Here is a 27135-nt window from a genome sequence, read left to right on the forward strand (position 1 = left end):
TCTGGAGAGCCTTGTCTGGGGATGGATGAGGTGAGGCAAGGAACAGAACTAGACTTGGCCACCGTTCTTCCCTTGGATATGCCCTGTTACCGGACCTGGTGTCAGTTCTGAGACAGGGCAATCAGAGGCTGCACACCTTCCTTGCACTGATTTGGGCTCAAGGAGCTCCCTCCTCCACCTCCTCTCTCCTCCGCTCCACACAGCCCCCGCCCCCCCCAGCACTCAGCGCTGTGGACACTTCCCGAGGCACCCTTGGCGGAGCTCTGGCTCCTTGTCTGCTCCCCCAAAGCGGACCTCCTTTCAGCCCATCATCCCCTCCTGCTTCTCACAGCGGCGTTCCCCTGGGCAGGACGCCCCAATTTTGTGGCTGCCACTGATTTTTCTTCTGCAATTTTCGCCGTCTCTTTCCTTGCTTTCAGGAGAGATCGCAGGTGGGGGGGAAAACAAAATTTATCTCCCACTAAGAGCTGGGATTCTTGGGGTTTCCTGTGCTTTTCGCCAGCGCGAGCCCAGGTCAATCTAATTTCTTCCTCCCAGTTTCTCCATCATTTCCGCTCCCAGAGACTGGGGGTGGGGGCTGAGGGTGGAGGTGGCAGGGGATACCCAGATCAAGTGAGGTAGCGCCGTCGGCCGAGGGTCCAGAATCTTCGCCCTCCCTCCGGGGAATTTCGTTTTAGTGGCCTCCGGCCTCGGACTTGGGTGCCGCGCGAGTTTGCGCGTGCGTTCCGAAGCTTTCTGCTGTCCCAAACGTCCTCTGAACTAGTGTGACGGATTTCTCTCTCTCTCTCTCTCTCTCTCTCTCTCTCTCTCAAGAAGGGTTATGGATCTGTTCTGAGGCTGGAAACAAGGGCGTGCGAACGAACGCCCTACCCCCACCTCACCCCTCCCCTGTGCTTGAACCTCTCAAATGCCCGCAACCCTCCTACTTGTCGCACACTAGGAACAGATTCCAAGGATCCTTACAAAGTCGGTTTCCTTGGGCCCTGAAATTGTTCAAAAACTTTTAGTCCGTTCTTTGGTAAACTCAGCTTCTCCCCAGAACTTTTGTTTTACCCTCGGTGTTAACAGTCTCCGGAGAGGTCTTATTCGTACTCTTTTCGGATCAGATCTCTTGGCAAACAGGCAGGGACGTTCACCCTACAGAGTAGATGTATTAGTGAGTTTGCTGTGGGTTCCTTGTCTTTCAAACTTGTGGGGCCTTTTCTGGGTTGCGCGGGGATTGGAGCGGGAAGAGGACCAAGGTGTTTCCGGCCAAGCACGCGGGGTTAAGTGGAGACGCGACTCGCGGGGCTCTCCTGCCGGATCCCCTTTGGGACACCTCCGGCCTACCCCCAGCCTGGCGCTTAGAGACCCGAGTCGCACAAACCAAATGGCCCGCTCCCAGGTGGCCCCCATTCTGTGAACGAGTGGACTCGCCCCGGGGTCGTCGGGCCGAGAGTGGGTTCGGTTTGTGTGGCTTCGCCTCTAACAAAGAGATCCGCAGTAATCCGCCGAATCTGTTACCAATTTCTCCACTGCCCGCTCCCCGCCCCACGCGCCCCGCCCGTCGGGAAGCTCGGAAAGTGCGCGCGGCCCGCAGCGATCTCTGCCGCCTCCTTGGAAGCACGTCGGAGCGTGTGTGTCTGTGGACGAGTGAGTGTGTGAATGTGCGTGAGTGTGTGTATGAATGTGTGCGCGCGCGGTCCTGGCCGCCGCTGGGGAGAGGAGACTTCGCAGCCTGGGCCGCGCGCGAAGGCAGCCCTCGCAACCAACCCCCTCCCCTGGAGGAAACTTGACACTTGGGGCGGGGGTGGGGAGGAAGACGGAGCCTTCTCTCTGCTGGGCTGGGGAAACCCCAGGTTTCTATTCTCCGGGATGCTCCCCGGGCTTTGCGGCGTTTTAGGGACGAGTGGGACACAGGCGCGGAGCCCTGGGTAGCGGGCACTGGGACCACATAAGCATTTCCTCTCGAGGAGCCCCAAGGAGTCTGGGCCAAAAGGGCGGCTGGCAGGGAAAAGCTGTGGCGCGCTCCCGAGCCCCTTCGCGTTTCCACGGCTGCCTAGGTTCCCTCGATCTCTTTTCCGGCGCAGGTTCCAGGCCAGGCCGTTCTGCCGCCTGGAGGAGGCTCACCTTCCCTTTTCCGAGGAAGGGGCTCCCTCGGGGGTTGCGGGCGGCGCAGCGCGGCCGGGTTACCCTTATCAGAGATGTAAAAGGGGATTTTGGAAACCCGCTCCTCCCACCCGCACCCTCCACCGCCTCGCTCCGCCGCCGCCTACAGGTGGAGAAGTCACCAGTGGGGAGGACGGCAGCGGAAGCTTCCAAGGCCGCCCCCTGCCTCCGAAATTCTTCACGACGCCAACCTTCGCCGCCAAGGGCCCTGGCGCCCTGGAATGCAGGGACTCAGCTGAGGCGCGGGAGCATCTCTGGCCCCGCCGGCGGGGGCTCACTCGCACCGGCTCTGGCCTCGCCTTGGACCCTCACCTTTCGGGACTGACCCAACCAAGTCTGAATTGGGCTGGAGGGTGGGGTAGCGCTGTTCCAGGACCAGGCTCACGGTGTCGCGATAGAGAGATGGTCAACTCCAGACCCGGACCAAAGGAAACTGGAGTCCCTCTTGGCTTCCTTTCCCCTTTCTCCGTGGCAGCTGCCAGGAGTGGAGATCGGAGGGGGGCGGTAGGGGGAGTGAGAAAATCAGAATTTGGGGGTGGGTTGCGGGGAGGGCCGAGGGATCCCGTCTCTCGGGACAGCGGGACCCAGACCTCCTTCTTTCCTCTGGGGTATATCCCTTCTCTGGGGTACACTGAGTCCAAGGAGGAGGCCGAAGGCAGGGGAGAGGGCATTGTTTTCCGCTTTCCTTGGTTGGGAGAGCAGCTCGCTCTCCCCCTTATCCCCTGTGCCCCCCCATCTCCTTCTCCCCCCTCCAGTCTGGCTGAAGAGCGTTCTAAGGAAACCCGGGCTGCCCTTCCCCCTCTGGAAGTGGCTGGCCCCAAAGCGGGCCGTAAACTGATTATGAAACAGACGATGTTAATTCGGAGCCGCATTTCCCAGCTGGGCACTCGCGCGCGCGCTGCTCCCGGGGGCCTCGCCCCCCACCCCTTGCCCTCCCCCCCCCCCCCCGCGTGCTGCCCCCACCCCCCACCCCGGCCACTCCGCCTCCTCCGCAGCCGCCGGCGGCGCGATCCTCTCGCCTTTGCGCTCCTCTCGCCCATGGAATTAATTCCGGCTCCACTTGTTGCTCTGCCCAGGTCGGGGAGCGGACGAGGGTGGCAGCGGGTTCCTGAGTGAATTCCCGAGGAGGGACTCAGCGCAGCGCGAACTAGAGGGGAGCGAGGGGGTGCGGGACGTGAGCAAGCAGGAAGGAGGCAGCGCCTGGCACCGGGGTTTTGACTCAACAGCATTGAGACATGTTTGTAATCGCTGGCGTGCCCCGCGCGCAGGATCCCAGCGAAATCAGATTTCCTGGTGAGGTTGCGTGGGTGGATTAATTTGGAAAAAGAAACTGCCTGTATCTTGCCATCAAAAAACTCACGGAGGAGAAGCGCAGTCAATCAGCAGTAAACTTAAGAGACCCCGGATGCTTCCGTTGTTTAAACTTGTACGCTTGAAAATTATCTGAGAGGCAATAAACATCTGCTCCTTTCTTCCCTCTCCAGAAGTCGATTGGAATATTAAGCCCAGGAGTTGCTTTGGGGACGGCTGGAAGGGCAATGTCTTCCAAGTTCTTCCTAATGGCTTTGGCCATATTTATCTCCTTCGCCCAGGTCGTAATAGAAGGCAATTCTTGGTGGTAAGTTTTTCTATGTGCATACTCTTTTATTTAAAGATTCGTTTGTATAATGCTGCAGTATTTAAAGCTGAGTCGTGAGTTTGGGTGCATTTATCTAATACATATATATATATATCTCTTATACAGGTATATGTATACATATATATGTATCTTTAAATCAAAACATTTTTAAATTTGCTAATGCTTTGAAGCTTATCTTTAGCTCCATAGGGAATCAGAACCTATAAATTCAGACCTTTTTCTATGAGGTCCTTGTTCAGAGGTATGCTTGTAGGACATCATGTAATAAAGGGGAACCGAAATTCACTTCTCTAATAATTGTAAGCCTATCTATAAAATTTACTTTTTGCCACCTCGAGGCAGTAAAAGTGAGTTCCAGCGTTTATAATAATAACTTGAGGTTATTAACCTTCAGGGTCCGAGGTAGGCAGAGTTGTAGGAAGACAGCTAACCTCCAAGTGGGTATTTGGGGCTTGAAGTTTGATCAAAAGGAGGCCAACTTGAAGTAGTCGAATGTCCCTAAACGAGGGTTTCTTGCCGGCAGGGGCCTTGAAGATAGACTGCAGTATATCCAGGGGATTATTTTTGACGGCGTTCTGGATATTTTTTCGCTGTAAATGAGCAGCATTTTTCTGACTGTCAAACACGACTTCTGCTCACTGGATACCCTGTCTTGGGTCTTTCACAATCACATAAGGAGCCCTTTTAAAATGTCCGGAACGGGCTGAATTTTTCTTCGGTAGGACAAGTATTCTTCAGTACACTTGTCCTACTGTTCTTCCATCAGTCAAAAGGAACTGCTATCTATCTCCTACCCGTGTCTAATTGTGTCTACTTTCGGCATTCATACATTTTTCAAGGCAGATCGGTCCAGTTTGTGGGGCAAAGTGAGTCATTTTCTTTAATGTCAGAGGCCCGTACCCCAAACTGCCACTTCCCCCTTCTCTGGTGTGGATTTCAGAATTCTGTGAAATTCTGCTTCAGGTATATGGCGGCGAGGGGCAAGGAAGGGAGTGAAAACGCTAACGGGGGAGCCAGATGGCGGGATGGGGACTACACAATACCTCTGTTTTCTGAGTGGAGTTTAAACAGAGGAGTTTTATGAAGCCCTTCTCATACTTTGTCATGAGGACAAGCAGGAGAGAAAAAGCATCTGTGTGCTTAAAACTATGTATTGCTGACATGTTTTCAGGGGGCCCACCTTGAGAGTTCACGTAAATCTTGAATGCACATCTCCCCCCCCCCCTTTTTTAGGTCGCTAGGTATGAATAACCCTGTTCAGATGTCAGAAGTATATATCATAGGAGCACAGCCTCTGTGCAGCCAACTGGCAGGACTTTCTCAAGGACAGAAGAAACTATGCCACTTGTATCAGGACCACATGCAGTACATCGGAGAGGGCGCAAAGACAGGCATCAAAGAATGCCAGTATCAGTTCCGACACCGGAGGTGGAACTGCAGCACCGTGGATAACACCTCAGTCTTCGGCAGGGTCATGCAGATAGGTAGGAAACCATTTAATGTATTTTTAAATATGTAGAAACTTTTCTCCTAGGAGAAGTCTTTAGTGTTACTTACAAGCTTGATATGGAGGGAGTCTTCCAGCAGGCTGGTGGCTTGGGAATTTTGTCATTATGGCTGTGTGCATGCCTGTCCCCACATCTAATTATAAGTTTTGGACTTTTTGACCCAAATCAGGAGATGGGGGAGGGCATCAAAGACACCTTCATTTTTCTGCACACTTAATTTTTCTAAAAAGCATTTTGTTTAAAATAGTAGTAGCAGAACACTTATTTTGGTCTCTCGAGAGATGAGGAGGAAAGCTGAGTCACTTTAAAGTGGCCCAAGCATCAGACTAAAAACTGTCATCTTTCAGAATGCTGCATGTGTTGGAAGTAAACAAGGTTTCAATTTTCCTAATACAGATATTTCCTAAGGCTATCAAGATATATATATATATGTTAAAGGCTTTATTTTTAGTCCCAGAAAGAAGTTTAATCAGATGTGATCCAATTTACATTTGCGATGTTGGCCATTGATATAAAGGCACGTGCTTCAGATCTCAGCCTAGAAACTTTAAAAAGTTTTAACGTACGGCTCACGGTCCAATGCTTTATTTTTAAATGTGTTGTTGAACTTGCTATTCCATTCAGGGAGGAGGCGGCGTTAAAACTGGGCTAAAGGCAAAAGAATTTGGCACATCAGTTTGCCTCTGGTTTGGTTGAATAGCATAGGCTACAGTCTGACAGATGTGGTCCTGTCTGTGTTTTCTAGTGAATATTTTCGGTCTCTTTTTACTTTTATGCAAACAAGCCTGGGTAATTAATATGACTGCAGTGACTCCTAAAATAAGAAGCAATTTATCAAAGCAATTAACTATTTATACTGACTGAAGATAAAAAGTTGGCTTAATGTCCGTCATGGACGGATAAAACGCTTTTTTAAAAACCCTGAAAAGTGCATTCATTGAGAACAAAAAAGAGTTGTCAGTGGATGTTTGAGCCAAGCGGCTTCATAAACTAAAATAATACAGGACTGGAAGCTGTTCCTCTAATTGAATGGGAAAATGGTCTGCAGCCTCAGCCTGCAGAGTTTCATACGGCTTTGTCCTTCCTGTTAATGATTAAAATGTGCTAATGTATGTACTGGGCTCTGAATCTAGGAGTTAAGCTTCAGGAACACCGGAGTTTTCCCCGATTATGGGCTGCCTTATGTAGTTAACTGGCAGTGTAGTGAAGATTGAATTCTGCTGCATTTTGATATTGTGAGTGACCCAAAAACTTTTTTTTTGGCTGTATCAGAATGGTGACCTGTCAGCTTTCCCCCGTCACCTTTGCCTTATATGTTCCCCCTATCGGCCTTCCTCTCACACTAAACTATGGGAGTGGCTTTTCACATGTATATCAGTTAGTGAAAATCATACACCTCCGATGGCAACAAGGAAGGAAGACAGCAGTTGGAACTGCTTTTCTGGGTAGTCACTGGAGCACAGCTTTAAGATCCTCTTCCTGCGTAGTCTGTTTTGGGCCAACATGTTCAGAATAAGCTATCATTTGCTAAGTGGATTTGAGTTCTGCTGAAGATTTATTTAAAATGTGGTCCAAGATTCAAAGAGCCTGCTTCCTCAGGGAGCAAGCAGAACCCTTGGTACAAAGGCCTGTATTTAATTGTCCCCTGGAAGTCGACTCTCTGGTCCTCAGCTGTGTGGCACTGTCTAGGTTGAATCGAACTGGGCGGGAGTGGAACCTTGTGGCGGCCTCAGAGGAGGGAGCCCTCCTAGATCCTATTAGCAAGTCACAGAGGCCCTGGGAGCACCCTGCCCAAGGATCCTCAGGTGTCCAAGGTCTCAGAGCAGAAAGCTACTGCTGGGTGGCTTTCGGGTGAACGCAGACAGAGCCTTTAAAAAAAAGAGAGAGATGGAGAGAAGAAAAATCAGAATAGATTTTTATGGAAGAGAAACATGGACCCCACACCAATAGTGGAAAAGTTACTTAGCTTTCACTTTTCTATTTAACGGTATGTTGGAAGAGAATGAGCTAAGGGAAAATTTAAAACACCTTTGATGCTAGGTGTGTGGGTGCCCCACTCCAGAGCACTTAGTACAGCAGGGACGTGGAGGCCAGTTCTTGTCCCTGAGAATCTGACCCTGTGATGGGGCCAGTGTCTGACTCAGGCTGCCGCCCCCAACCCCTTACCTCCTTTCTCAAGGCCAGTCCAGGCGCTGTACACCGTCGCCTCATAAAGGGCCCACTCTTCATTGTGGAAGCTTTCTCGTTTTTTCATCACGCTAGCCTTTCCTTCCAGCTTTTGTCTCTGTCTCATCTTTGTCTCCATGCTGTGAAAAGATGTATAAGAAAGGCGCCATTTTTAAGGAGGGTGAGAATAGGAGTGGATGCAGATTTCACAGGGAGGGAGCTGTAACTGGACCAGCAGCGTTCCATCTAGGATGACCGTATCCACAGGCTTTAGCCAAAGAGCACTTTCCAAGCTGACGTTTCCCTGCAATGACCAGTTAGCTTAGAGATTTCTACCAGGTTTGTATTCTGGGGCCAAAAAAGGATACGTTCAAGATAGACTTATGAAAATAGCAGCATTATTGTGTTTTACGTAAAAGCCCTTTTGTGCTCTATATATACAGGAGTGGTTTATTTTCTCTGTCTCCAGAGGATTGTTTTTCTCGCTCTTCCTCAGACTACCTCTTTATTCTACAAGTCTCCCGTCCAGGGACACAGCATTTTCTATATTATCAGCGTTAATCCTCAAATCACTCCCTAGAATCTGTCTGCTCTCCTCATTTCTCTCCACTCCCTTGCTGTTCTCTGCCTTGCCAATTCAGGCTAGGTAGCTGTAACACCCCCCCACGCCGCACCCCCCCCCCCCCAACAGGAACTTCCTGGATCCTCCTGTCAACCACCGGTACAGTCCTCAAGTTATTCATTTTTTAAAATGTGGGAGGGAAGCTCTGGTAAATCAGAACCATCACTATTCCTGGAAGGGAGATCACAAATGGCTGTGGATTGAAGTGTGGAGCAGAAGTCCAAGAAAAGGGCAGCCTGGGGGACACTTGCCTGGGCAGAGCCGTCTTCCTGCAGGATGGTTGGGGCTGAGTCCTGTTGTCAGCTGTTCTTGTGCTCTCCCCCCTTGTCCACCCCCCCCCCAAAAGAAAAAGATTGTTAGCAAGCTCTTTAAGTATAGGAGCAACCGTTTCCGGTAAAGAGATTCTAGTGCCAGAAGGGGCCCTTTTTTTCCCTAGGCATCTAGTTCAATACCCTTAATTTTATAGTTGAGGAAACTAAGGACCCCCTCATCTTGCCCCCCCCTTCCACCCCTCCACCCCAGGTCCAGCTTCAGCTGGCCGGGTGTTAACCCTCTCTCTCTCATAGGACATACTTTAAGTGACTTCTTGTTACATGTGGAAATGTCTCCACATGCAAGTGGAGATGGAGGTAGTCTATGGTTACCTCTTGTTTTGTCCTTACACATAGGGCTCCTATAGAACCGTTTGACAGGGAGATACTCTTTACACGTTTTAGGGAAGGAGAGAACTTCTTTCCTCTAGGCCTGTATATTCTTTACAAGTTTGGGGAAGAAGAACCTTTTTATTTTTGTTCCTCCTTTTTGCTGTTATCCTAACACTTGGAGTCAGAGGCTGCTGGGGAGCTGCAGAAGTGACACTAAGGAACCGTGGGCTGTTTTAAAAGTAGACACTCACCTACGTGAGTGAGAAGTGTCAGCCCGGTCAGCTTGGGGTTTGAGAAGAGGCGAGTTTCATTTAAAACTCTCTAGGGACCAGTTTAGAAACGTCCTCTGGGAAAGTCAGGAGCCTTGTTCTGAGACAGGCTAGATGCTGTGGATGGAGGATGGGAAAGACGGGTTTCAACCACCGAGGCCGCAGGGAGTGGGGAGGGGCTGCTGCAGGCGCTCTAAGCCTTGCAGCTCCCAGGCTCCTGCCCTGTAGGTAACTCAGAATGAAAATAATACCAAACATTAAAATAAGTGTAAGGAAGTCTACCCCAAGTCTACGTTTCCCTCAGTGACTTCTTTCATGGGCATTTTGGAAAATAAGTTTGGAATATTTTCATAAGAGGTGTAGAGAAAACTCAGGCCAGCACTGCTTAGAATCCTGCCTTGGGCTCTTAAGTGTCAGAGCAGAGGTACCAGGGATGCTACTCCTTTGTCATGTGTCGCTTCTACGTGTGTGGGGGGAATGTCTCCCGCCTTCCCCCGGGGGGGGGGGGGCGGAGGCTCAGGGCCTCCTTGTTCCCCAGCCAGGAGCGGGGGCTCGGCGGTGTGCCAGCCGGTCCCCCGCCACCCGCCCTCTGCGGCACTGCCCCGGCCGGGGCTGCGGAGCGCGGGGCGCCCACTCACCCGTCCTCGCCCGCAGGCAGCCGCGAGACGGCCTTCACGTACGCCGTGAGCGCCGCGGGGGTGGTCAACGCCATGAGCCGCGCCTGCCGCGAGGGCGAGCTGTCCACCTGTGGCTGCAGCCGCGCCGCGCGCCCCAAGGACCTGCCGCGGGACTGGCTGTGGGGCGGCTGCGGCGACAACATCGACTACGGCTACCGCTTCGCCAAGGAGTTCGTGGACGCGCGCGAGCGGGAGCGCATCCACGCCAAGGGCTCCTATGAGAGCGCGCGCATCCTCATGAACCTGCACAACAACGAGGCCGGCCGCAGGGTGAGCATCCCCGCCGCCGCGTCCCTCCTGGGGGCGGGCGGTGCTGTGCTCCACTCTCCGTTTCTCTCTCTGTCTCTGCGTCTGGGTCTCCCTCTCTTCCCGTCTCTGCCTCCCGTCCTAGCTTTGCCGGTCTCTCCCCGCCTCTCACTGCTGCTCTCTTTCCACTCTCCCCCCACCCCCTCCCCAAGCAGCTACACACAGGCCTCCCTGGAGAGGGGTGGACACCCCAGAAAGGCCTCCTGGAGGGGAAGCATCCCGCCTTGGCCCCCTCCAGCCAAGGTGCTCCCGACCTGGCCTGAGAAAGAGCTTTCTTTGCCTTTGTAGTTGGTCCACAGTAGGGCTGGCCAGGCCAGCTCACCAATAAAAATGTTCCTGACGTTCGCTGCCCTCCGCCCGGGATCAAGTTTGTGGCTGGGCTTCAATGGAGGACAGGGGAGTTACTTATGCCAGTAGGTGCCCAGCTCATAAGGCCCTCACCCAAGCTTCCAGGGTTACTTACCTTCCCCGCTGCTTTCTTCGTGCCCCTCCTCGTGTCATTAGATAGCAGGCATGATGGATTCGGGGTTTTTCAGATACACAAGTTCTACCAAAACGAGGAGCATTTTTATCGGACTGGAGTTTTATATAGGTCTGACCAACAGGCCCATCGAGGTGCTCTGGAGAGGGGAGAGCCGCTCAAAGGTGTGCAGAGAGATGCTCTGGAGACGTGAGAGAGTGACTCAGAAGTGTGCAGAGAGATGCTCTGGAGAGGAACAGCCACTCAGAAGTGTGCAGAGATGCTCTGGAGACAGGAGAGAGCCACTCAGAAGTGTGCAGAGAGATGCTCTGGAGAGGGGTGAGCCACTCAGAAGTGTGCACAGAGGGCTTCCCTGGAGGCGCAGTTGTTGAGAGTCCGCCTGCTGATGCAGGGGACGTGGGTTCGTGCCCCGGTCCGGGAAGATCCCACATGCCACGGAGCGGCTGGGCCCGTGAGCCATGGCCACTGAGCCTGCGCGTCTGGAGCCTGTGCTCCGCAATGGGAGAGGCCACAACAGTGAGAGGCCCGCGTAGTGCAAAAAAAGAAAAAAAAAAAGGGTGTAGAGAGATGCTCTGGAGAGGGGAGAGCCACTCAGAAGTGTGAAGAGAGATGCTCTTGAGAGGAGAGAGACACTCAGAAATGTGCAGAGAGGGCTTTGGAGAAGGGAGAGAGCCGCTCAGAGGTGTGCAGCGAGATGTTCTGGAGAGGGGAGAGAGCCTCTGAGTTTGTGCAAATACGTGCTCTGTAGAGGAGACAGCCACTCAGACGTGTGCAGAGAGATGCTCTGGAGAGGGGAGAGCCACTCCGAGGTGTGCATAGAGATCCTCTGGAGAGGGGAGAGCCACTAACACGTGTGCAGACATATGCTCTGGAGAGGGGAGAGCCACTGAGTAGTGTGCAAAGACGTGATCTGCAGAGGGGACAGACACTCAGAAGTGTGCAGAGAGATGCTCTGGAGAGGGGAGACAGCCAGTCAGAGGTGCGCAGAGAGATGCTGTGGAGAGAGGGGAGAGCCAGTCAGAAGTGTGCAGAGAGATGCTCTGGAGAGGGGAGACCCGTGAAGAAGTGTGCAGAGAGGTACTCTGGGAAGGGAGAGAGCCACTGAGTAGTGTGCAAAGACGTGCTCTGGAGAGAGGACAGCCACTCAGAAGTGTGCAGAGAGATGGTCTGGGGAGGGGAGAGAGCCACTCAGAAGTGTGCAGAGAGTTGCTCTTGAGAAGGGAGAGCCACTCAAAGTGTGCAGAGAGGTGCTCTGGAGAGGGAAGAGGCACTCAGAAGTGTGCGGAGAGAAGCTCAGGAGAGGGGAGAGCCACTCAGAGGTATGCGGAGAGATGCTGTGCAAAGGGGAGATAGCCTCTCCGAGGTGTGCAGAGAGATCCTCTGGAGAGGGGAGAGACAGTCAGAAGTGTGCAGAGATGTGCTCTGGAGAGGGGAGAGAGCCACTCCAAAGTGTGCACAGAGGTTCTCTGGAGAGTGGAGACACCCACTGAGTAGTGTGCAAAGACGTGCTGTGGAGAGAGGACAGCCACTCAGAAGTGTGCAGAGTGATGCTCTGGAGAGGGGAGAGCCACTCACGAGTGTGCAGAGAGATGTTCTGGAGAGGGGAGAGGTACTCAGAAGTGTGCAGAGAGATGCTCTGGAGAGAGGATAGAGCCACTCAGAAGTGTGCAGAAAGGTGCTCTGGAGAGGGGAGAGAGCCACTGAGTAGTGTTCAAAGATGTGCTCTGGAGAGGGTAGAGCAGTTCAGAAGTGTGCAGGGAGATGCGCTGGAGAGGGGAGCGCCACTAAGAAGTGTGCAGATAAATGCTCTGGAGAGGGTAGAGCCACTCAGAAGTGTGCACAGAGTTGCTCTAAAAAAGGGAGAGAGTCACTCAGAAGTGTGCACAGAGATGCTCTGGAGAGGGGAGAGAGCCACTCACAAGTGTGCAAAGACATGCTGGGGAGAGAGGACAGCCACTCAGAAGTGTGCAGAGAGATGCTCTGGAGAGGGGAGAGAGCCACTCCAAAGTGTGCACAGAGGTTCTCTGGAGAGTGGAGACACCCACTGAGTAGTGTGCAAAGACGTGCTATGAAGAGAGGACAGCCACTCAGAAGTATGCAGGGGCATGCTCTGGAGAGGGGAGAGCCACAAGTGTGCAGAGAGATGTTCTGGAGAGGGGAGAGGTACACAGAAGTGTGCACAGTGATGCTGTTGAGAGGGGAGAGGTACTCAGAAGTGTGCAGAGTGATTATCTGGAGAGGGGAGAGGCACTAAGAAGTGTGCAGAGAGGTGCTCTGGAGAGGGGAGAGAGCCACTCTAGTGTGCACAGTTCTCTGGAGAGGGGAGAGAGCCACTGAGTAGTGTTCAAAGATGTGCTCTGGAGAGGGGAGAGCTATTCAGAAGTGTGCAGAGAGATGCGCTGGAGAGGGGAGAGAGCCACTCAGAAGTGTGCAGAGAGAGGCTCTGGAGAGGGGAGATAGCCTCTCCGAGGTCTGCAGGGAGATCCTCTGGAGAGGGGAGAGCCACGAACACGTGTACAGAGAGATGCTCTGGAGAGGGGAGAGCCACTCAGAAGTGTCCGGAGAGATGCTCTGGAGAGGGGAGAGAGCCACTCCAAAGTGTGCGCAGAGGTTCTCTGGAGAGTGGAGAGACCCACTGAGTAGTGTGCAAAGACGTGCTATGGAGAGAGGACAGCCACTCAGAAGTGTGCAGAGTGATGCTCTGGAGAGGGGAGAGAGCCACTCAGAAGTGTGCAGAGAGATGCTGTGGAGAGGGGAGAGCCACTCAGAAGTGTGCAGAGAGGTGCTCTGGAGAGGGGAGAGAGCCCCTCAGAATTGTCCGCAGAGATGCTCTGGAAAGGGGAGAGAGCCACTCAAAAGTGAGGAGAGAGGTGCTCTGGAGAGGGAGAGAGCCACTCAAAAGTGAGGAGAGAGGTGCTCTGGAGAGGGAGAGAGCCCCTCAGAAGTGTCTGGAGAGATGATCTGGAAAGGGGAGAGAGCCACTCAGAAGTGTGGAGAGAGGTGCTCTGGAGAGGGAGAGAGCCCCTCAGAAGTGTCCAGAGAGATGATCTGGAAAGGGGAGAGAGCCACTCAGAAGTGTGCAGAGAGATGCGCTGGAGAGGGGACAGCCGCTCAGAAGTGTGCAGAGAAATGCTCTTAAGAGGGGAGAGCCACTCGGAAGTGTGTAGAGAGATGCTGTGCAGAGGGGAGAGGCACTAGGAAGTGTGCAGAGAGATTCTCTGGAGAAGGGAGAGAGCTACTCAGAAGTGTGCGGACAGGTGCTCTGGAGAGGGGAGAGGTACTCAGAAGTGTGCAGAGAGTTGCCCTTGAGAGAGGAGAGCCACTCAGAAGTGTGCAGAGAGATGCTCTGGAAAGGGGAGACAGCCACTCAGAGGTGTGCAGAGAGACTCTCTGGAGAGGCGAGAGAGCCACTGAGTAGTGTGCAAAGATGAGCTCTGGAGAAGGGACAGCCACTCAGAAGTGTGCAGAGAGATGCTCTGGAAGGAGGAGAGGGCCACTGAGAAGTGTGCAGAGAGGTGGTCTGGAGGGGTGACAGAGCCACTGAGCAGTGTGCAAAGTCCTGCTCTGGAGAGGTGACAGCCACTCAGAAGTGTGCACAGAGATGCTCTGGAGACGGGCGAGCCACTTGACCTGTGCAGAGCGATGATCTGGAGAGGGGAGAGCCACTCAGAGGTGTGCAGAGAGATGCTCTGGAGAGGGGAGAGAGCCACTCAGAAGTGAACAGAGACATGCTGTTGAGAGGGGAGTGCCCCTCAGAAGTGTGCAGAGAGATGCTCTGGAGAGGGGTGAGCCACTCAGAATTGTGCAGAGCGGGCTTACCTGGTGGCACAGTGGTTGAGAGTCTGCCTGCTGATGTAGGGGACACGGGTTCGTGCCCCGGTCTGGGAAGATTCCACATGCCGCGGAGCGACTGGGCCCGTGAGCCATGGCCGCTGAGCCTGTGCGTCCTGAGTCTGTGCTCCACAACGGGAGAGGCCTCAATAGTGAGAGGCCCGCGTACCACAAAAAAACAAAACAACAAAAAACAAAATGAAAACAACTGCAAAAAAAATGAAGTGTGGACAGAGATGCTCTGGAGAGGGGAGAGAGCCACTCAGAGGTGCAGAGAGATGCTCTGGAGAGGGGAGAGAGCCACTCAGAAGTGTGCAGAGAGGTGCTCGGGATAGGGAGGAGAGCCACTGAGGAATGTGCAAAGATGTGCTCTGGAGAGGGGACAGAAACTCAGAAGTTGCAGAGAGATGCTCTGGAGAGGGGAGAGAGGCACTCAGATGTGTGCAGATAGGTGCTCTGGAGAGGGGTGAGCCACTCAGAAGTGTGCAGAGAGGGCTTCCCTGGTGGCGCAGTGGTTGAGAGTCCGCCTGCCGATGCAGGGGACACGGGTTTGTGCCCCGGTCCGGGAAGATCCCACATGCCGCGGAGCGGCTGGGCCCGTGAGCCATGGCCGCTGAGCCTGCGCGTCCAGAGCCTGTGCTCCGCAACGGGAGAGGCCGCAACAGTGAGAGGCCCGCGTACCGCAAAAAACTAAAACAAAACAAAAAAACAAAACAAAAACAACACCAAAAAAATGAAGTGTGGACAGAGATGCTCTGGAGAGGGGAGAGCACCACTCAGAAGTGTGCAGAGAGATGTGCTGGAGAGGGGAGCGCCACTCAGAAGTGTGCAGAGATGGCTCACCTGGTGGCGCAGTGGTGGAGAGTCTGCCTTCCGATGCAGGGGACACGGGTTCGTGCCCAGGTCCTGGAAGATCCCACATGCCGCGGAGCGGCTGGGCCCATGAGCCATGGCCGCTGAGCCTTTGCATCCAGAGCCCATGCTCCGCAACGGGAGAGGGTACAACAGTGAGAGGCCCACGTAGCACAAAAAAAGAAAAAAAAATAAGTGTGCAGAGAGATGCTCTGGAGAGGGCAGTACCACTCAGAATTGTGCAGAGAGATGCTCTGGAAAGGTGAGAGAGCCACTGAGAAATTTGCAGAGAGGTGCTCTGGAGAGGGGAGAGAGCCACTGGGTAGTGTGCAAAGACGTGCTCTGGAGAGGGGACAGCCACTCAGAAGTGTGCAGAGAGATGCTCTGGAGAGGGCAGAGAGCCACTCAGAGGTGTGCAAAGACATGCTCTGGAGAGGGCAGAGAGCCACTCAGAGGTGTGCAGAGAGATGCTCTGGAGAGGGCAGAGAGCCACTCAGAGGTGTGCAGAGAGATGCTCTGGGGAGGGGAGAGAGCCACTCAGTAGTGTGCAGAGAGGAAATCCTTGCCAGGTAGCCCCAGTCTCCCGGTTTCATTCTTTCCTTCCCCTGATGCGGATGTGAAAGGCTCGCCCACAATCGTTAAAAAAGACCCTTTTTTCCTGTGGTTAAACACATGGCACTTTATGGCTGCTTTATAATGAAGGGGTGAAAACTTTTCCTAACTTTGGCAGCACTGAAAACCAGAGCCATTATTTTTTCACAGAACCCAAGGTAAATGCCAGGAACTTTCTGGTCAGAGATTTCAGTCTTCTGTATTTTGGGGTGAGGAAAAGGGACGATAATCACAGAGTGAAGCTAGAGGCCTGGAAGGAGCCTTTGGGCCCCTCATCCACACCCCCTCATTTAAAAACTGGGAAACTGAGGCTGGAGAACCACTTCAAGCCCGTGGGGAGAATTAGTGGATTGACCTGTAAGCCCAGGCGCTTTTTTTTTTTAATGAAACTAATGCGTCACAGCTCGAGGGTAAAGGGCCATAGTTTTGGGGATTAAAGAAATCTAGGTTAAAATCCCTTTCTGTCTGTTCGTTTCTGAGCCTCCGTTTCCCCATTTGCACATCTGTTAAATGGGCGTTAGCTATCACTTGGGGTTGCTGTAGGACTCACTGGCATCACATAGTAGATTGTACCTTATTACCAATACTTCACCATTTCTGACATCCAATTTCATAAGGTTCAATTGAAGGGCTGAGGTAAGTGCTTGATAAATGATAGCTTAGTTACTGGAAGCAAAGGACTTCGGGAAGCCAAAGATTATCTAGATCATTCCAGCTAACCCATTTCTTCTCAAGTTTGATCTTAACTATTTGGGGGGGGGGGCGGTTCTCAGGGAAAGACTAAACTCTGGAGAATTTCACCTGTGGTGCCTTGAGGGGCCAGGTAGTTGCTCCAGGTGAGTGCGGCCCCTCCTTTCCGAGGCCGCCCGTTGCCGTGGTGCTGGCAGTGTGCGTGGACTCACGCCCCACGGCAGCCGACCCGCGCCATGGAGTGGGCATGCCAGTCCCGCTCTCTCTGGGGCCCTAGGACTTTGGTCTTGCCCTCATCAGGGACACATCACCTTACGCTGCATGCCGGGTGCCCAGCTTCTCAGACCAGAAACGCTTCCAGGACAGGTATGGCTGACCCTTCTGTGCCCCACTTTGCCCCTGTTTGGTGCTTTCATCCATCTTTGTGGATTTCTTCGACTTCCCTCATGGAGAGATCCTTAGGGGCTTACAGCAACCAAGAAGAGAAGGTCAAGGGATTTCCAGGTGGAGAGAGGGGATTTTGGAGAGTGGGAAAAGCCCCTTCAATAGAATTTCATTTAACATTTGGATTTTTAACTAGGGGGAGTGTTTTTGGAAATTTTATAATTGGAGCAATGAACTGTGCTTGGATTCTGGTGGGTGAGATTACTGGGAAGACAGTTTTTCTGCGGGGTAGTGGGGGTGGGAGGAGGAAAGTTAGACACTGTACCAGGAAATCATATTAGAATCTCCTTGGGACATTAGCTTTTGATTTTCCTCAAAGGGGAGCGAAGGTTACATAGAAGGGTTTGCAAAACCCTTCTGCAGACTAGCGGGACTGAAACACTTCATATCAAGGGAGTACACTTCAGCTCCCCTTGTAAGAAAGCCCCTTATGCATCCCTGGAGGGAGAAGGTAGCTGTTCTGGGCAGAAGCAGCCTTCTAACTCACTCTGGCCCTCCAGGTTCCTGACAGGCGCTGTGCAGCGTACCAGCGACACGCCGGCTCTGGAGGGTCACTGGCACAGGAACTGTGGGCAGTCGGCACTATAAATAGGCAGCCGCCACCTCCCAGACTGCTGGGCACACAGCACCGTGAGGCCAGACCCATAGGTGCTGCTACTGCGAGGCCAGGGTGACTGGGCAAGGGCCCAGGACCAGCGTCCAGACGGTCACCCTGCAGACCAGGTTTACTGATTGCATCCTGCCTGCTAAGTACTTTCATGCATCTCCTGATCTTATCCTTGCAACCGTGCTGTGAGGTTGCAACCATCACAGTGCCCTTCCCAAATTGAAAACGGAGGCTCAGAATGGTGAAGCCTGTTGCCTAAATTCAGGGACAGATTAGGACAGAACCCAGGTCCGCCTGGGCCCAAGATGGATGCTTTTCGCCTAGGCAGGGGCAGATAGGGAGTAGGGAGTGTGCGAGAAGCAGGAGTGAGGGTACCTGAGATCCACGCCCGGTTCTCCCACATTCTAGCTGTGCGACCTGTGCGGGCCACGTACCCTCTGTCTGTGTCACTGCCATCATCTAATCCAGGCCACGTTACAACCTCGCTGGGGGCATTAAGTGAGATGAAGAGTGTAAAGGCTCTTACGATAGTGCCTGCCACACAGCAGTAGTGATAGTAAGAGTGAGGAAAGATTTGAACCCTGATCTAACCTGGGCTGGACACCTGCCCAGCCCTGCCACTTACCAGCTGGGTGCCCAGGGCCAAGTCATGAGCATGAGCTTGGAGCCCACCTGCCTGGGTTCAAATCCTGCCCCCCGCCCCCGCCCCTTCCCAGTGGTTGGGTCAGTAACTCACCTTGCTGGGTCTCGCTTCCCTTCTCTGTGAGATGCAGATGATAGAGCTCTTCCCTCGTGGGCTGGTGGTGAGGATGAATCCAGGTGACGCAGGTGAGGAACTGATAGCAGCTCTGGGCTGAGTGTTCAAGATGTATGAGTTGCTGCCAACGTTCTTCCCTGCAAAAAAAAAAAAAGAGACAAATGGAACCAATTTTTTTCCCCGCTCCCATTCAAACACTGTGGTTGTTTATTATGATGATGTGTAATAATGAGGGGCTAAGAGGCTATTTATTTTGCAGACTTTTTAAAGAAGGCAACACAAGGCTCCTGGTCATGGAGGACGAGGGGGAAGTAGCCCAGGCCCAGGTTGAGCTGGTGACCAGGGCTCCACCCAGCCGGGGAGCTCGGTCACCCGACCCCCGCCCGAGTCTGGGCTCCCGGGTGAGTTCGCCCGCTGACTGTCCCCTTCTCCCCACAGACGGTGTACAACCTGGCGGACGTGGCCTGCAAGTGCCACGGGGTGTCAGGCTCGTGCAGCCTCAAGACATGCTGGCTGCAGTTGGCCGACTTCCGCAAGGTGGGCGACGCCCTGAAGGAGAAGTACGACAGCGCAGCGGCCATGCGGCTCAACAGCCGGGGCAAGCTGGTGCAGGTCAACAGCCGCTTCAACTCGCCCACCACGCAGGACCTGGTCTACATCGACCCCAGCCCCGACTACTGCGTGCGCAACGAGAGCACCGGCTCGCTGGGCACGCAGGGCCGCCTGTGCAACAAGACGTCCGAGGGCATGGACGGCTGCGAGCTCATGTGCTGCGGCCGTGGCTACGACCAGTTTAAGACGGTGCAGACCGAGCGCTGCCACTGCAAGTTCCACTGGTGCTGCTACGTCAAGTGCAAGAAGTGCACAGAGATCGTGGACCAGTTCGTGTGCAAGTAGTGGGCACCCCGCCGCCCGCCTGTCACCCAGCCCCACTCCCAGGACCCACTTATTTATAGAAAGTACAGTGATTCTGTTGTTGTTGTTGTCTTTAATACTGTTTATTTTTTGTCCCCAAGAATTGCAACCGGAACCATTTTTTTTTTCTGTTCCCATCTGAGAACTCTGTGGTTTATTATTAATATTATAATTATTATTTGGCAAAAAGGGGGGGGTGGGAACCAAGAAAATATTTATTTTGTGGATCATTGAAAAGTAAGACAAGACTTCTTTTGCTGGTATATAGGATGAGGGGGGAATAACGCACACCTTAAGTTAGATGTGTGCACATCTGGAAGGCCAAGGAAACACTGTTTTCTTTGTCGCAACTATGGGGTCATATGGGACAGGTAGCGTCCAGCTGCAAGAGGGTGGTACAGATCTATGCGTGACTTAGCTCCTGTGACTAAAAGGAATTCGGTGCTCTGGTGAAAGTTGAAAGGTCTTGAGAAAAAAACAAAACAATGAGACCCACACACCCCCCCGCCCCTTTCCCAGGGGCTGCCAGCCTGAAACATTTCCAAAATGGTATTTAAAGTCTAAGAGCAAAAATCTCATATCCCTTAAAGAAAAAAGGTTTATCACGTGTCGCACTGTTCTCAAACATTCCATCTACAGATGGTCCATTCTACTAGCTACTGAAACTTGGGGAGCAGGGAGGGAAGCCCCAGAAATCAAAAAAAAAGAGAAAACTTAAAAACTCCGTATATTAAGTCAGTGATTTGACGCTGTTGTGGGAATTAGGTTATCCACTTGGAAAAGGATCCCCGAGCGATTCTGGGTACTAGACTTTTTGTTTGGAGAAGGGCAAGGGAGGTTGACTTGACTGTAAAGGAAAATATACTGTAATTTTCTTAGGGATACTTGGTTAATAAATGATAACAATGAAACTAATAAATGAATTCCATTCACAGATCCTCAGCCCGAGCTACAAGGTAATTGCCTGCAGTTCAGCACTGCACCAGAGCAGAAAACCTATTTGAGGGGGAAACGTGACATCCGCCCTCCCTACTTGACCCCGCGCCCTGTCCGATTCCTCCATGCCTTGCTGCGCTGTGACGCCCCACGTTTCCAAACGGCAGCTCCACTGCGTCCCCTCTGATAGTAGGACAGGAAATGAAACAGAGGAGCTCCGCTTGGGAGACAGTTTGCTACTTAGGGATTTTGGTTTTCCCCTATAACTTTTACTTTGAGGAGCAGTAGTTTTCTATGTTTTAATGACATTACTTGGCGAATGGACTTCACAGAGGTGTGGCAGCGTTTCCCTGTTATGATCCTGTGTTTAGACTCTCCACTCACGCTTTCCTATTACCCTGCAGGTGTACCCCAGAACTGTTCCTAGAGGACTTGAACAGTTGCATTTATAAGGGGGGAAATGTGGTTTAATGGTGCCTGATATCTCAGTCTCTTGTACATAACATACATATATATATATATATATATATATATATATATACACACACACACACATATATATATATAAATATAGATATAATTATATCTCAGTGCAGCCAGTGATTTAGATTTACAGTTTACTCGGGTCTAGAGCCTTGTCGTCCTCCATTGCAATCCAATTGGGATTTTTGCAGACGGTTTCTGAGTTGAGCTGGGGCTGTGGCCTCCATGCCATCACGCCCTGAGCATCACGGAGCAGCCTTGTTTCTGAGGAATCCGGAAGGTCTCATACTCATGTGCATTGTTGGTTTGAAGATTTCTTTTATCTTCCCCGCCCCATCCTCCTTTTCTGTACCCTTTCTGGAGAGGGCATTACTTATTCATCACAGACGTGGGAATGAAGAGATAACTCAACACTCAGAAGCATTGTCGGCATTTCCCTTTCCTTCATGCGTTTTGCAGAGTGGAAACTGGTGCCCATTAGACCTGATAGTACCTATTTGAGTCCCTGAGGAAAATCCAGCTCACAACATATATGGCTAGTTTAAAAAGTTTTTTAAACCAGGACACCTCTTTGCAAAGAGTACCGTCAAATGTGTTCTTATCTCAGACTTCTGTTGCTTTAAAAGTTGGGAAAGATACACATCTCCTGCAGCCCTCGTGGGAACGGGTGGCCCTCAGATCACCTCAGCCACCTGCGGCTCTTGTTGCACAAGGATGTTCACTCCCCTGCAGTTGCAGTGAATTGCAAGGAAAAGATCTTGAAAGTAAGAAGCACTAATTAGCTTAAAATGTCACTTTTTTGGTTTTTATTATACAAAAACCATGAAGTAAGTTCTTTTTATTTGCTAAACCAGATTTTGTTCCTTTTTAGTGATTCCTGTTTATGAAGAGAGTTGAGTTTAACAATCCTAGTTTTTAAAGGAAACTATTTAATGTAAAATATTCTACTTGTCATTCAGATATTATGTATATCTTCTATGGCCTTTATTCTATACTTTTCATGTACATATTTCTGTCTCGTGCGATTTGTATATTTCACTGGTTCAGAAAACAAACAAACATCGAAAGGCTTATGCCAAATGGAAGATAGAATATAAAATAAAACGTTACTTGGCTATTGGTAAGTGGTTTCAATTGTCCTTCAGATACTTCATGTGGAGAGTTTTTGAGAAAACATGAGGGATAGTTTAGGGGTGACTACATGTCAGAATAACAGAAGAGTGGAGAATTTTACCAAAACCAAACTATTTGGGAGCTTCAAAAGATTTCTATATGTAACGGAACAAAAGGGGAATTCTCTTTTCCTATATATGTTCCTCAAAAAAAGAAATCAAGCAGATGGCTTAAAGCTGGTTATCGGATTGCTCACATTCTTCGAGCATTAGGCATGTAACTTAATTGTTTTAGAGCTTGTTGGTGTTGTAACATCTCAGAGCTAAGAACTGAAAAGGCACATGCTTTTATCCATGACCAGAAGTTTAGTCCAAAAAAAAGTGTATTTGTGTTCACCACTGCAGCTAGCGCGCTGCTCTAGTTCGAAGTTACTGTGTGGATGGAGTGTCTCTTTGCCCCTTGGAAAGCAGGTTTATGAAAAGCAAGCCTCAGTCTGCAGAGAATGAAGGAAACTGAAGGTTCGTTGTGTTAAGTGCAATTAATACAAGCCCTGTGCTTCTTGAAAACGCGCAGCGAAGCCTGGCCCGCGACGCACAGATTGATACGTTAGCCCTTTGCTTTTTTTCTTTCCGGATAACCTTGTAACATATTGAAACCTTTTAAGGATGCCAAGAATGCATTATTCCACAAAAAAACAGTAGACCAACATATAGAGTGTTTAAAATAGCATTTCTGGGCAAATTCAAACGCTTGTGGTTCTAGGACTCACATCTGTTTCAGTTTTTCCTCAGTTGTATATTGACCAGTGTTCTTTATTGCAAAAACATATACGCGATTTAGGAGCGTCAGCATATTTTTTTTCCTTCTCATCCTGGAGTGCATTCAAGAGCTTCCCAATACAGGAAAATTAACAAAAAATTTATATACAGGCAGCGACAAACAGAGCTATGTTCAAAATAGTAATTATGGACTTAAGTACCAGGAAGACTGTTTTAAGCTTTAGTCCAGTGTATCTGTTCAGTTTTTCAAGCTGCTGACCTCCCGAGACCGGCACTGTGTTTCAGTAGCCCATGCAAACCCTTTGCTTGTACGATTTGCCAATACAATTTTCAATTTGTTTTTGCAAGACCTTGTTCAAGCCACCAGAAGTATCAAAGATGACACTGTAGCAGGATAAGTACTCCAAATAAGAGAGTCACTGGCTGACTCACAGAGATCGTTAGCAGAAACAGTCCCCAAAGACTGAGTGACCCGTAATTTAAATAGAGACAACTAGAAAAGGTACTGATAACTTGAAGGGTATATATGATGCAAATACGCACCAAGACATAGGTCTAAGATACTGCATTATCACTGTAAAGTGTACTTCTAAAATATTTATTTTTTTAAGAAAGTATTTGTTAGTCTCCCCTCTCTGTGGAATGGTGAAAGCCAGATGCCATACTTTGAAAGTAAGATGATGAAACGCATTCTTAATACAGGAAACATTCAGCAACGTAGGAATTAAAACTTAGTAAAGGAATCTTCTAATTTACCTGTTCGCACAGACCTTACATTTAACTCTGATGACTGGATAATATTTTATGTTAGTAAAACATCATCTTGTTAGCCAACTTTTAAAAATGGATGTGGAATGATTAAAGGTCGGTACGATTTTTTTTTTAAAACCAAAAATGTATCAATTTTAATCTAGAAGATTTAATTAACATTCTGTCTCAGTATTTCAAAAGCAAAAAAGGAATAAGGAAAATTGCATGCAAAAGACCAATTTTACAAGCAGTGTACCATTTGCTGGGCTAGAAATAGATAAAGATTATTTATTTTTGTTCATATCTTGTACTACTTTTCTATTAAAGTCATTTTATAAAATCAGTGCGGTCACGTGTGTGTTTGGCAGAGATGGTGTCCGTGGCAGTTGAAATTTGATGTGGGCCTAGAGTGTGATTGTGGCTTAGCGAATCCAGGAAAAAATGCACATTTCAGGCATGTAGATGATACTATGGTCAAATCTCAGGATCTATTGTGTATTTTAATGCTTATCTTCTTTTGCCTGTAGCTGTTTTTTTCCCCATTTCTTATTTGCTCTGCTGCTAATATATGAGAGTTGTATTGGGAGATTATTATTCAGTGCGGGCATTTAGCACAGCGACATGGGATTGTGAAGAAAATACCAGGGCAAGAGAGGAAAGAATGATGAGAGAAAAAAAAATGTCCTAGGTAAACAGACTGAATCACCTGGAATATTCTCTGCTGGTTCCCTTTTGGAAATTGCCACGGTTGCCAGCCAGGTGTTTAGATCAGGTTTCTCTACCTCAGCACTTTTGGCTTCTCAGGCTGGATAATTCTTTATTGTGGGGGGCTGTCCTGTGCAATGTTTAGCAGCATCACTAGCCTCTACCCACTAGATGCCAGTAGCTCCCCCATTTGTGACAAGCAGAAGTGTCTCTAGACACTGCACAGTGTACCCCAGGGTGCAGAATCAACCCCAGGTGAGACGCACAGCTCTAGATGGAGGAACTGAGGTTCTGAGCACTTGGGGAACGCAGGCTGACCACGGTGGTGGACTGGTGCTTGCCTGGGGTGACGAATGAACCTGAGAGGTCCCTTGCAAGCTTCCCCATGTAGAGTGTGGAGCTGCAGCATCCTTCACAGGGCAGCCTGGCTCAGTGATGAAGAATATAGGCTCTGGAGCCAGACCGCCTGTGTTCAAATACTGGTATCGCCCTTAGCTCTGTCACCTTGGGAAAGCTGTATAACCTCTGTGAGCACCCAGTTAAAGTGGGAGAGAGTATTACACTGTAGGTTCTTGTAAACATGAGTTACCGTGTTTGGACTGTTTAGCGCAGGTTCGAGTACATAGGAAGAGCTCACTATAGGCTAGCTAAGAAGGATGAAGTAAGTCTGAAGACTAAACCCAGGAAGGTGGGCCAGTGTTCTTTAAAATACCCCCCAGCGGCTAGCTCAGTGCTAGGAAGGCCCCCTTAGTGTTTGGGGGAGGTTACAAACCGTGGCCCTCTGTGTATATAACATTTCCAGATGTGTTTTGTTTGACTGGCAAGCGTTAAAAAGATACTCAAATTAATTGGCAGCACTTAAAAAGATGAGTATTTTCACATTCAAATTGGGATTTCTTGCTTCAGAACAGGAAGAACTGGCCACCTGAGTACATGGTGTCACAGGTCCCCTGTAGCGACACTCAGCTGGATCCCAGCAGCCACTGCGCCTTCCAGACAAGGCCGGCTGTGTCCAGTTAGCCAGCCATTTATGCCACCTAACTGACCCCTGCAGACTCACGCACTTGCCATGGTTGTCACAAGTGTCTTCCCTCTAACTCAGAGTTTCTCAACCTCACCCTGACTGACATTTTGGGCCAAATAATTGTGAGGGGCTCTTGTGTGCATCAGACCCTCAGAGGGGCTAACCACATGCCTCTTGCCTCAGAGACCCTGACCAGAGCCGCTCACACCGGTGGTGACCCCTTGATGCCGATGCCGCCAACACCGTACTAGACTCAGCGCCTCGAGACTCACAGGCTTCCTCTCCTTCACTCTCCCTGACAAGCTTATCAGACACGGACGTGAGCATCATGCCCATTTTACAGATGAGGATGCCGAGGCTGGGAGAATTAAGTCACTCCCTTTATCAGTTGTCCATTGCTGAATAACACACCACACTCACACCAAAAATCAGTGGCTGAAAACGATCACCACTGTATTTGCTTGGGATCCTGTGGGTAAACGATACGGGCTGGGTTAACTGTGAGGGACCAGCGGACGGATGAGGGGCTGGCTGATCCCACACGGCCTCTCTGTCGCACACTTCAATAGCTGGTTCTGGCTGCTGGCGGGGCCTTTCTCTCCATGTGGTCTCTTATCTTTAAGGATAAGGGGTGCCCTGGGCTCTTTCACACTGTGATACCACATCCCACGAAGGTGAGACTGGAAGCCTCAAAGGCCTCTTGAGGCCTGAAATCCAGTTACACTGGAGTTGGCCCTCCACATCCACAGATACAGAACGCTGACATCGGGAATTGAGCATCCTCGCATTTTGGTATCTGAGGGGGGGGTCCTGGAACCAATTCCCATGGACATGGAGGGATGACTATATATCACTTCCACAGCATTCACTGGCCAAAGCAAGCCCATGGACAGCCCAGATTCAAAGAGATAGAGAAACAGGCACCACCTCTCAATGAGAGGAGTGGCAAAGCCACATTGCAAAGGAGATCTGTACGGATTGGGAGGAGTTGCTGCAGCATCCTTCAAATGGTCCCTCCCGTGGGCCAAGATTCCACAGTGTTTGAGTGGCTCTACCTCGCCTCTCTCCTCTGACAGCACCTGCAATAGGATTCCCTTCTCTCACCCCCAGAAACCCACCTTAAGCATGGGGCAGAGGCTAGGACAAAGAATTTGGAGTCAAGAAAACCTGGTTCCAAGCTTTGCTCTCATTAGCTGTGTGTCCTTCAGCCAGTTACTTAACGCCTCTGAGCTTCATTCAGTATTCTCACGTGGCACATGAGGATATGGTAACGTTATAGGGTGTTGGTGAGGACTGCTAATCATGGAAGTGAAGAGCATGGCACCGAGTAGGACCTCAAGCAGTGGCAGGGATGATGGTGGTGGTGGCAGCAGTCACCCACTGGCATGGGGAGAAAACAGCCACATTCCCATCACCAGCTTTTGATGACTCATGTGCCTCCCTGATTCAGCAAATTGCAGGGCGCTCCCTTCAAGGCACTGGGAGGGGACTCCTGAAGGTTCCTGGTCAGGCTCAGGCTGGGGAAGCAGAGGGTGGGGAATCAGAGGATGGGCTCAGCCTCAGCTCAGACATGCCAAGTCCTCCCCCATCCCTGGGAAACTCCGAGGAATGTTTTCCCATGTCTCAGGAGAGACCTGTGACACGAGCAGGGTGGGGACCTACCTCTTCTTTACAGAGCAAGATTTTGAGGCTGAGAAGAGCAGCCCTGAACCCTAGGCACACCCTGCACCGTACCCCACTTCGCTTCCTGCGGGTATCAAGCCGTGCTCCCGTGCGTAAGCCAGTGAGCTTCCTTTGGGCCTCAGGTTCCTGTCTATCAAGTGGAAATAATAAGACCTGTGCAACTGCTCCCATTTACTGCACACATGTCCTGGGTGGTTTTTGTTTTTTTTTTTTAATGTATTTTTCATTATTTTGTTTGATCTCATGGCATCCAACAAAAAGAAGGGTTACTCTTTACATTTTCCAGAAGAAACAGAAGCCCCAGAAGATTAAGTGTCTTTTCCGAAACTACAGAGCTGGTAAGAAGCAAAGCCAGGTCCCTCTGATTATAGAGCCCTCATTTTATCCACAAGATGACACTACCTCAGGGTTACTGGAAAGAGAAAAATGGAAGGCTAGAAACCTAACATTTCATTCCTGACCCAGAGTCACTTGTCCTAGTTTTCGAGCTGAGA

The 27135-nt window shown here is 50.7% G+C and overlaps 1 protein-coding gene and 3 long non-coding RNA genes across 12 annotated transcripts in view; 2 read left to right on the forward strand and 2 right to left on the reverse strand.

Moving 5' to 3' along the window:
• Nucleotides 1-23572, forward strand: part of WNT5A (Wnt family member 5A) — a 45530-nt gene extending 21958 nt beyond the window's left edge. For 2 of the 3 annotated variants that reach the window (XM_033424618.2, XM_004267928.3), the window contains 4 exons: nt 3633-3766; nt 5021-5271; nt 9651-9943; nt 18692-23572. In XM_033424618.2, the coding sequence (XP_033280509.1) occupies nt 3633-3766; nt 5021-5271; nt 9651-9943; nt 18692-19150 (1137 nt within the window). In that variant the 3' untranslated portion in view covers nt 19151-23572. Of the gene's footprint in view, nt 1-3124; nt 3225-3632; nt 3767-5020; nt 5272-9650; nt 9944-18691 lie in introns of those variants that run through there. The other variant, XM_004267929.3, reaches the window with a different exon arrangement.
• On the reverse strand, nt 8248-14625 carry LOC117200689 (uncharacterized). 2 transcript variants are annotated; one of them, XR_007479471.1, is made up of 5 exons: nt 14280-14625; nt 10443-10526; nt 9635-9916; nt 8979-9113; nt 8248-8406 (listed from the first exon to the last, which is right to left on the reverse strand). It is a non-coding gene; the product is annotated as an uncharacterized LOC117200689 (long non-coding RNA). The 2 variants fall into 2 exon arrangements; XR_007479470.1 differs by lacking the exon at nt 8248-8406 and having other exon boundaries at nt 8629-9113.
• On the forward strand, nt 12692-14623 carry LOC125965507 (uncharacterized). 6 transcript variants are annotated; one of them, XR_007479451.1, is made up of 4 exons: nt 12692-12812; nt 12855-13330; nt 13374-13460; nt 13548-14623. It is a non-coding gene; the product is annotated as an uncharacterized LOC125965507 (long non-coding RNA). The 6 variants fall into 6 exon arrangements; XR_007479454.1 differs by lacking the exon at nt 13374-13460 and having other exon boundaries at nt 12855-13373; XR_007479450.1 differs by having other exon boundaries at nt 13374-14623.
• Nucleotides 17897-27135, reverse strand: part of LOC117200688 (uncharacterized) — a 50050-nt gene continuing 40811 nt past the window's right edge. Inside the window, exons 5-6 of the long non-coding RNA XR_007479472.1 lie at nt 18233-18390; nt 17897-18030 (exon numbers count right to left, since the gene is read on the reverse strand). This is a non-coding gene — a long non-coding RNA (uncharacterized LOC117200688). The remainder of the gene's footprint in view (nt 18031-18232; nt 18391-27135) is intronic.

The sequence above is a fragment of the Orcinus orca genome, chromosome 10 (genome assembly GCF_937001465.1).
Source record: "Orcinus orca chromosome 10, mOrcOrc1.1, whole genome shotgun sequence".
NCBI classification, from domain to species: Eukaryota; Metazoa; Chordata; class Mammalia; order Artiodactyla; family Delphinidae; genus Orcinus; species Orcinus orca.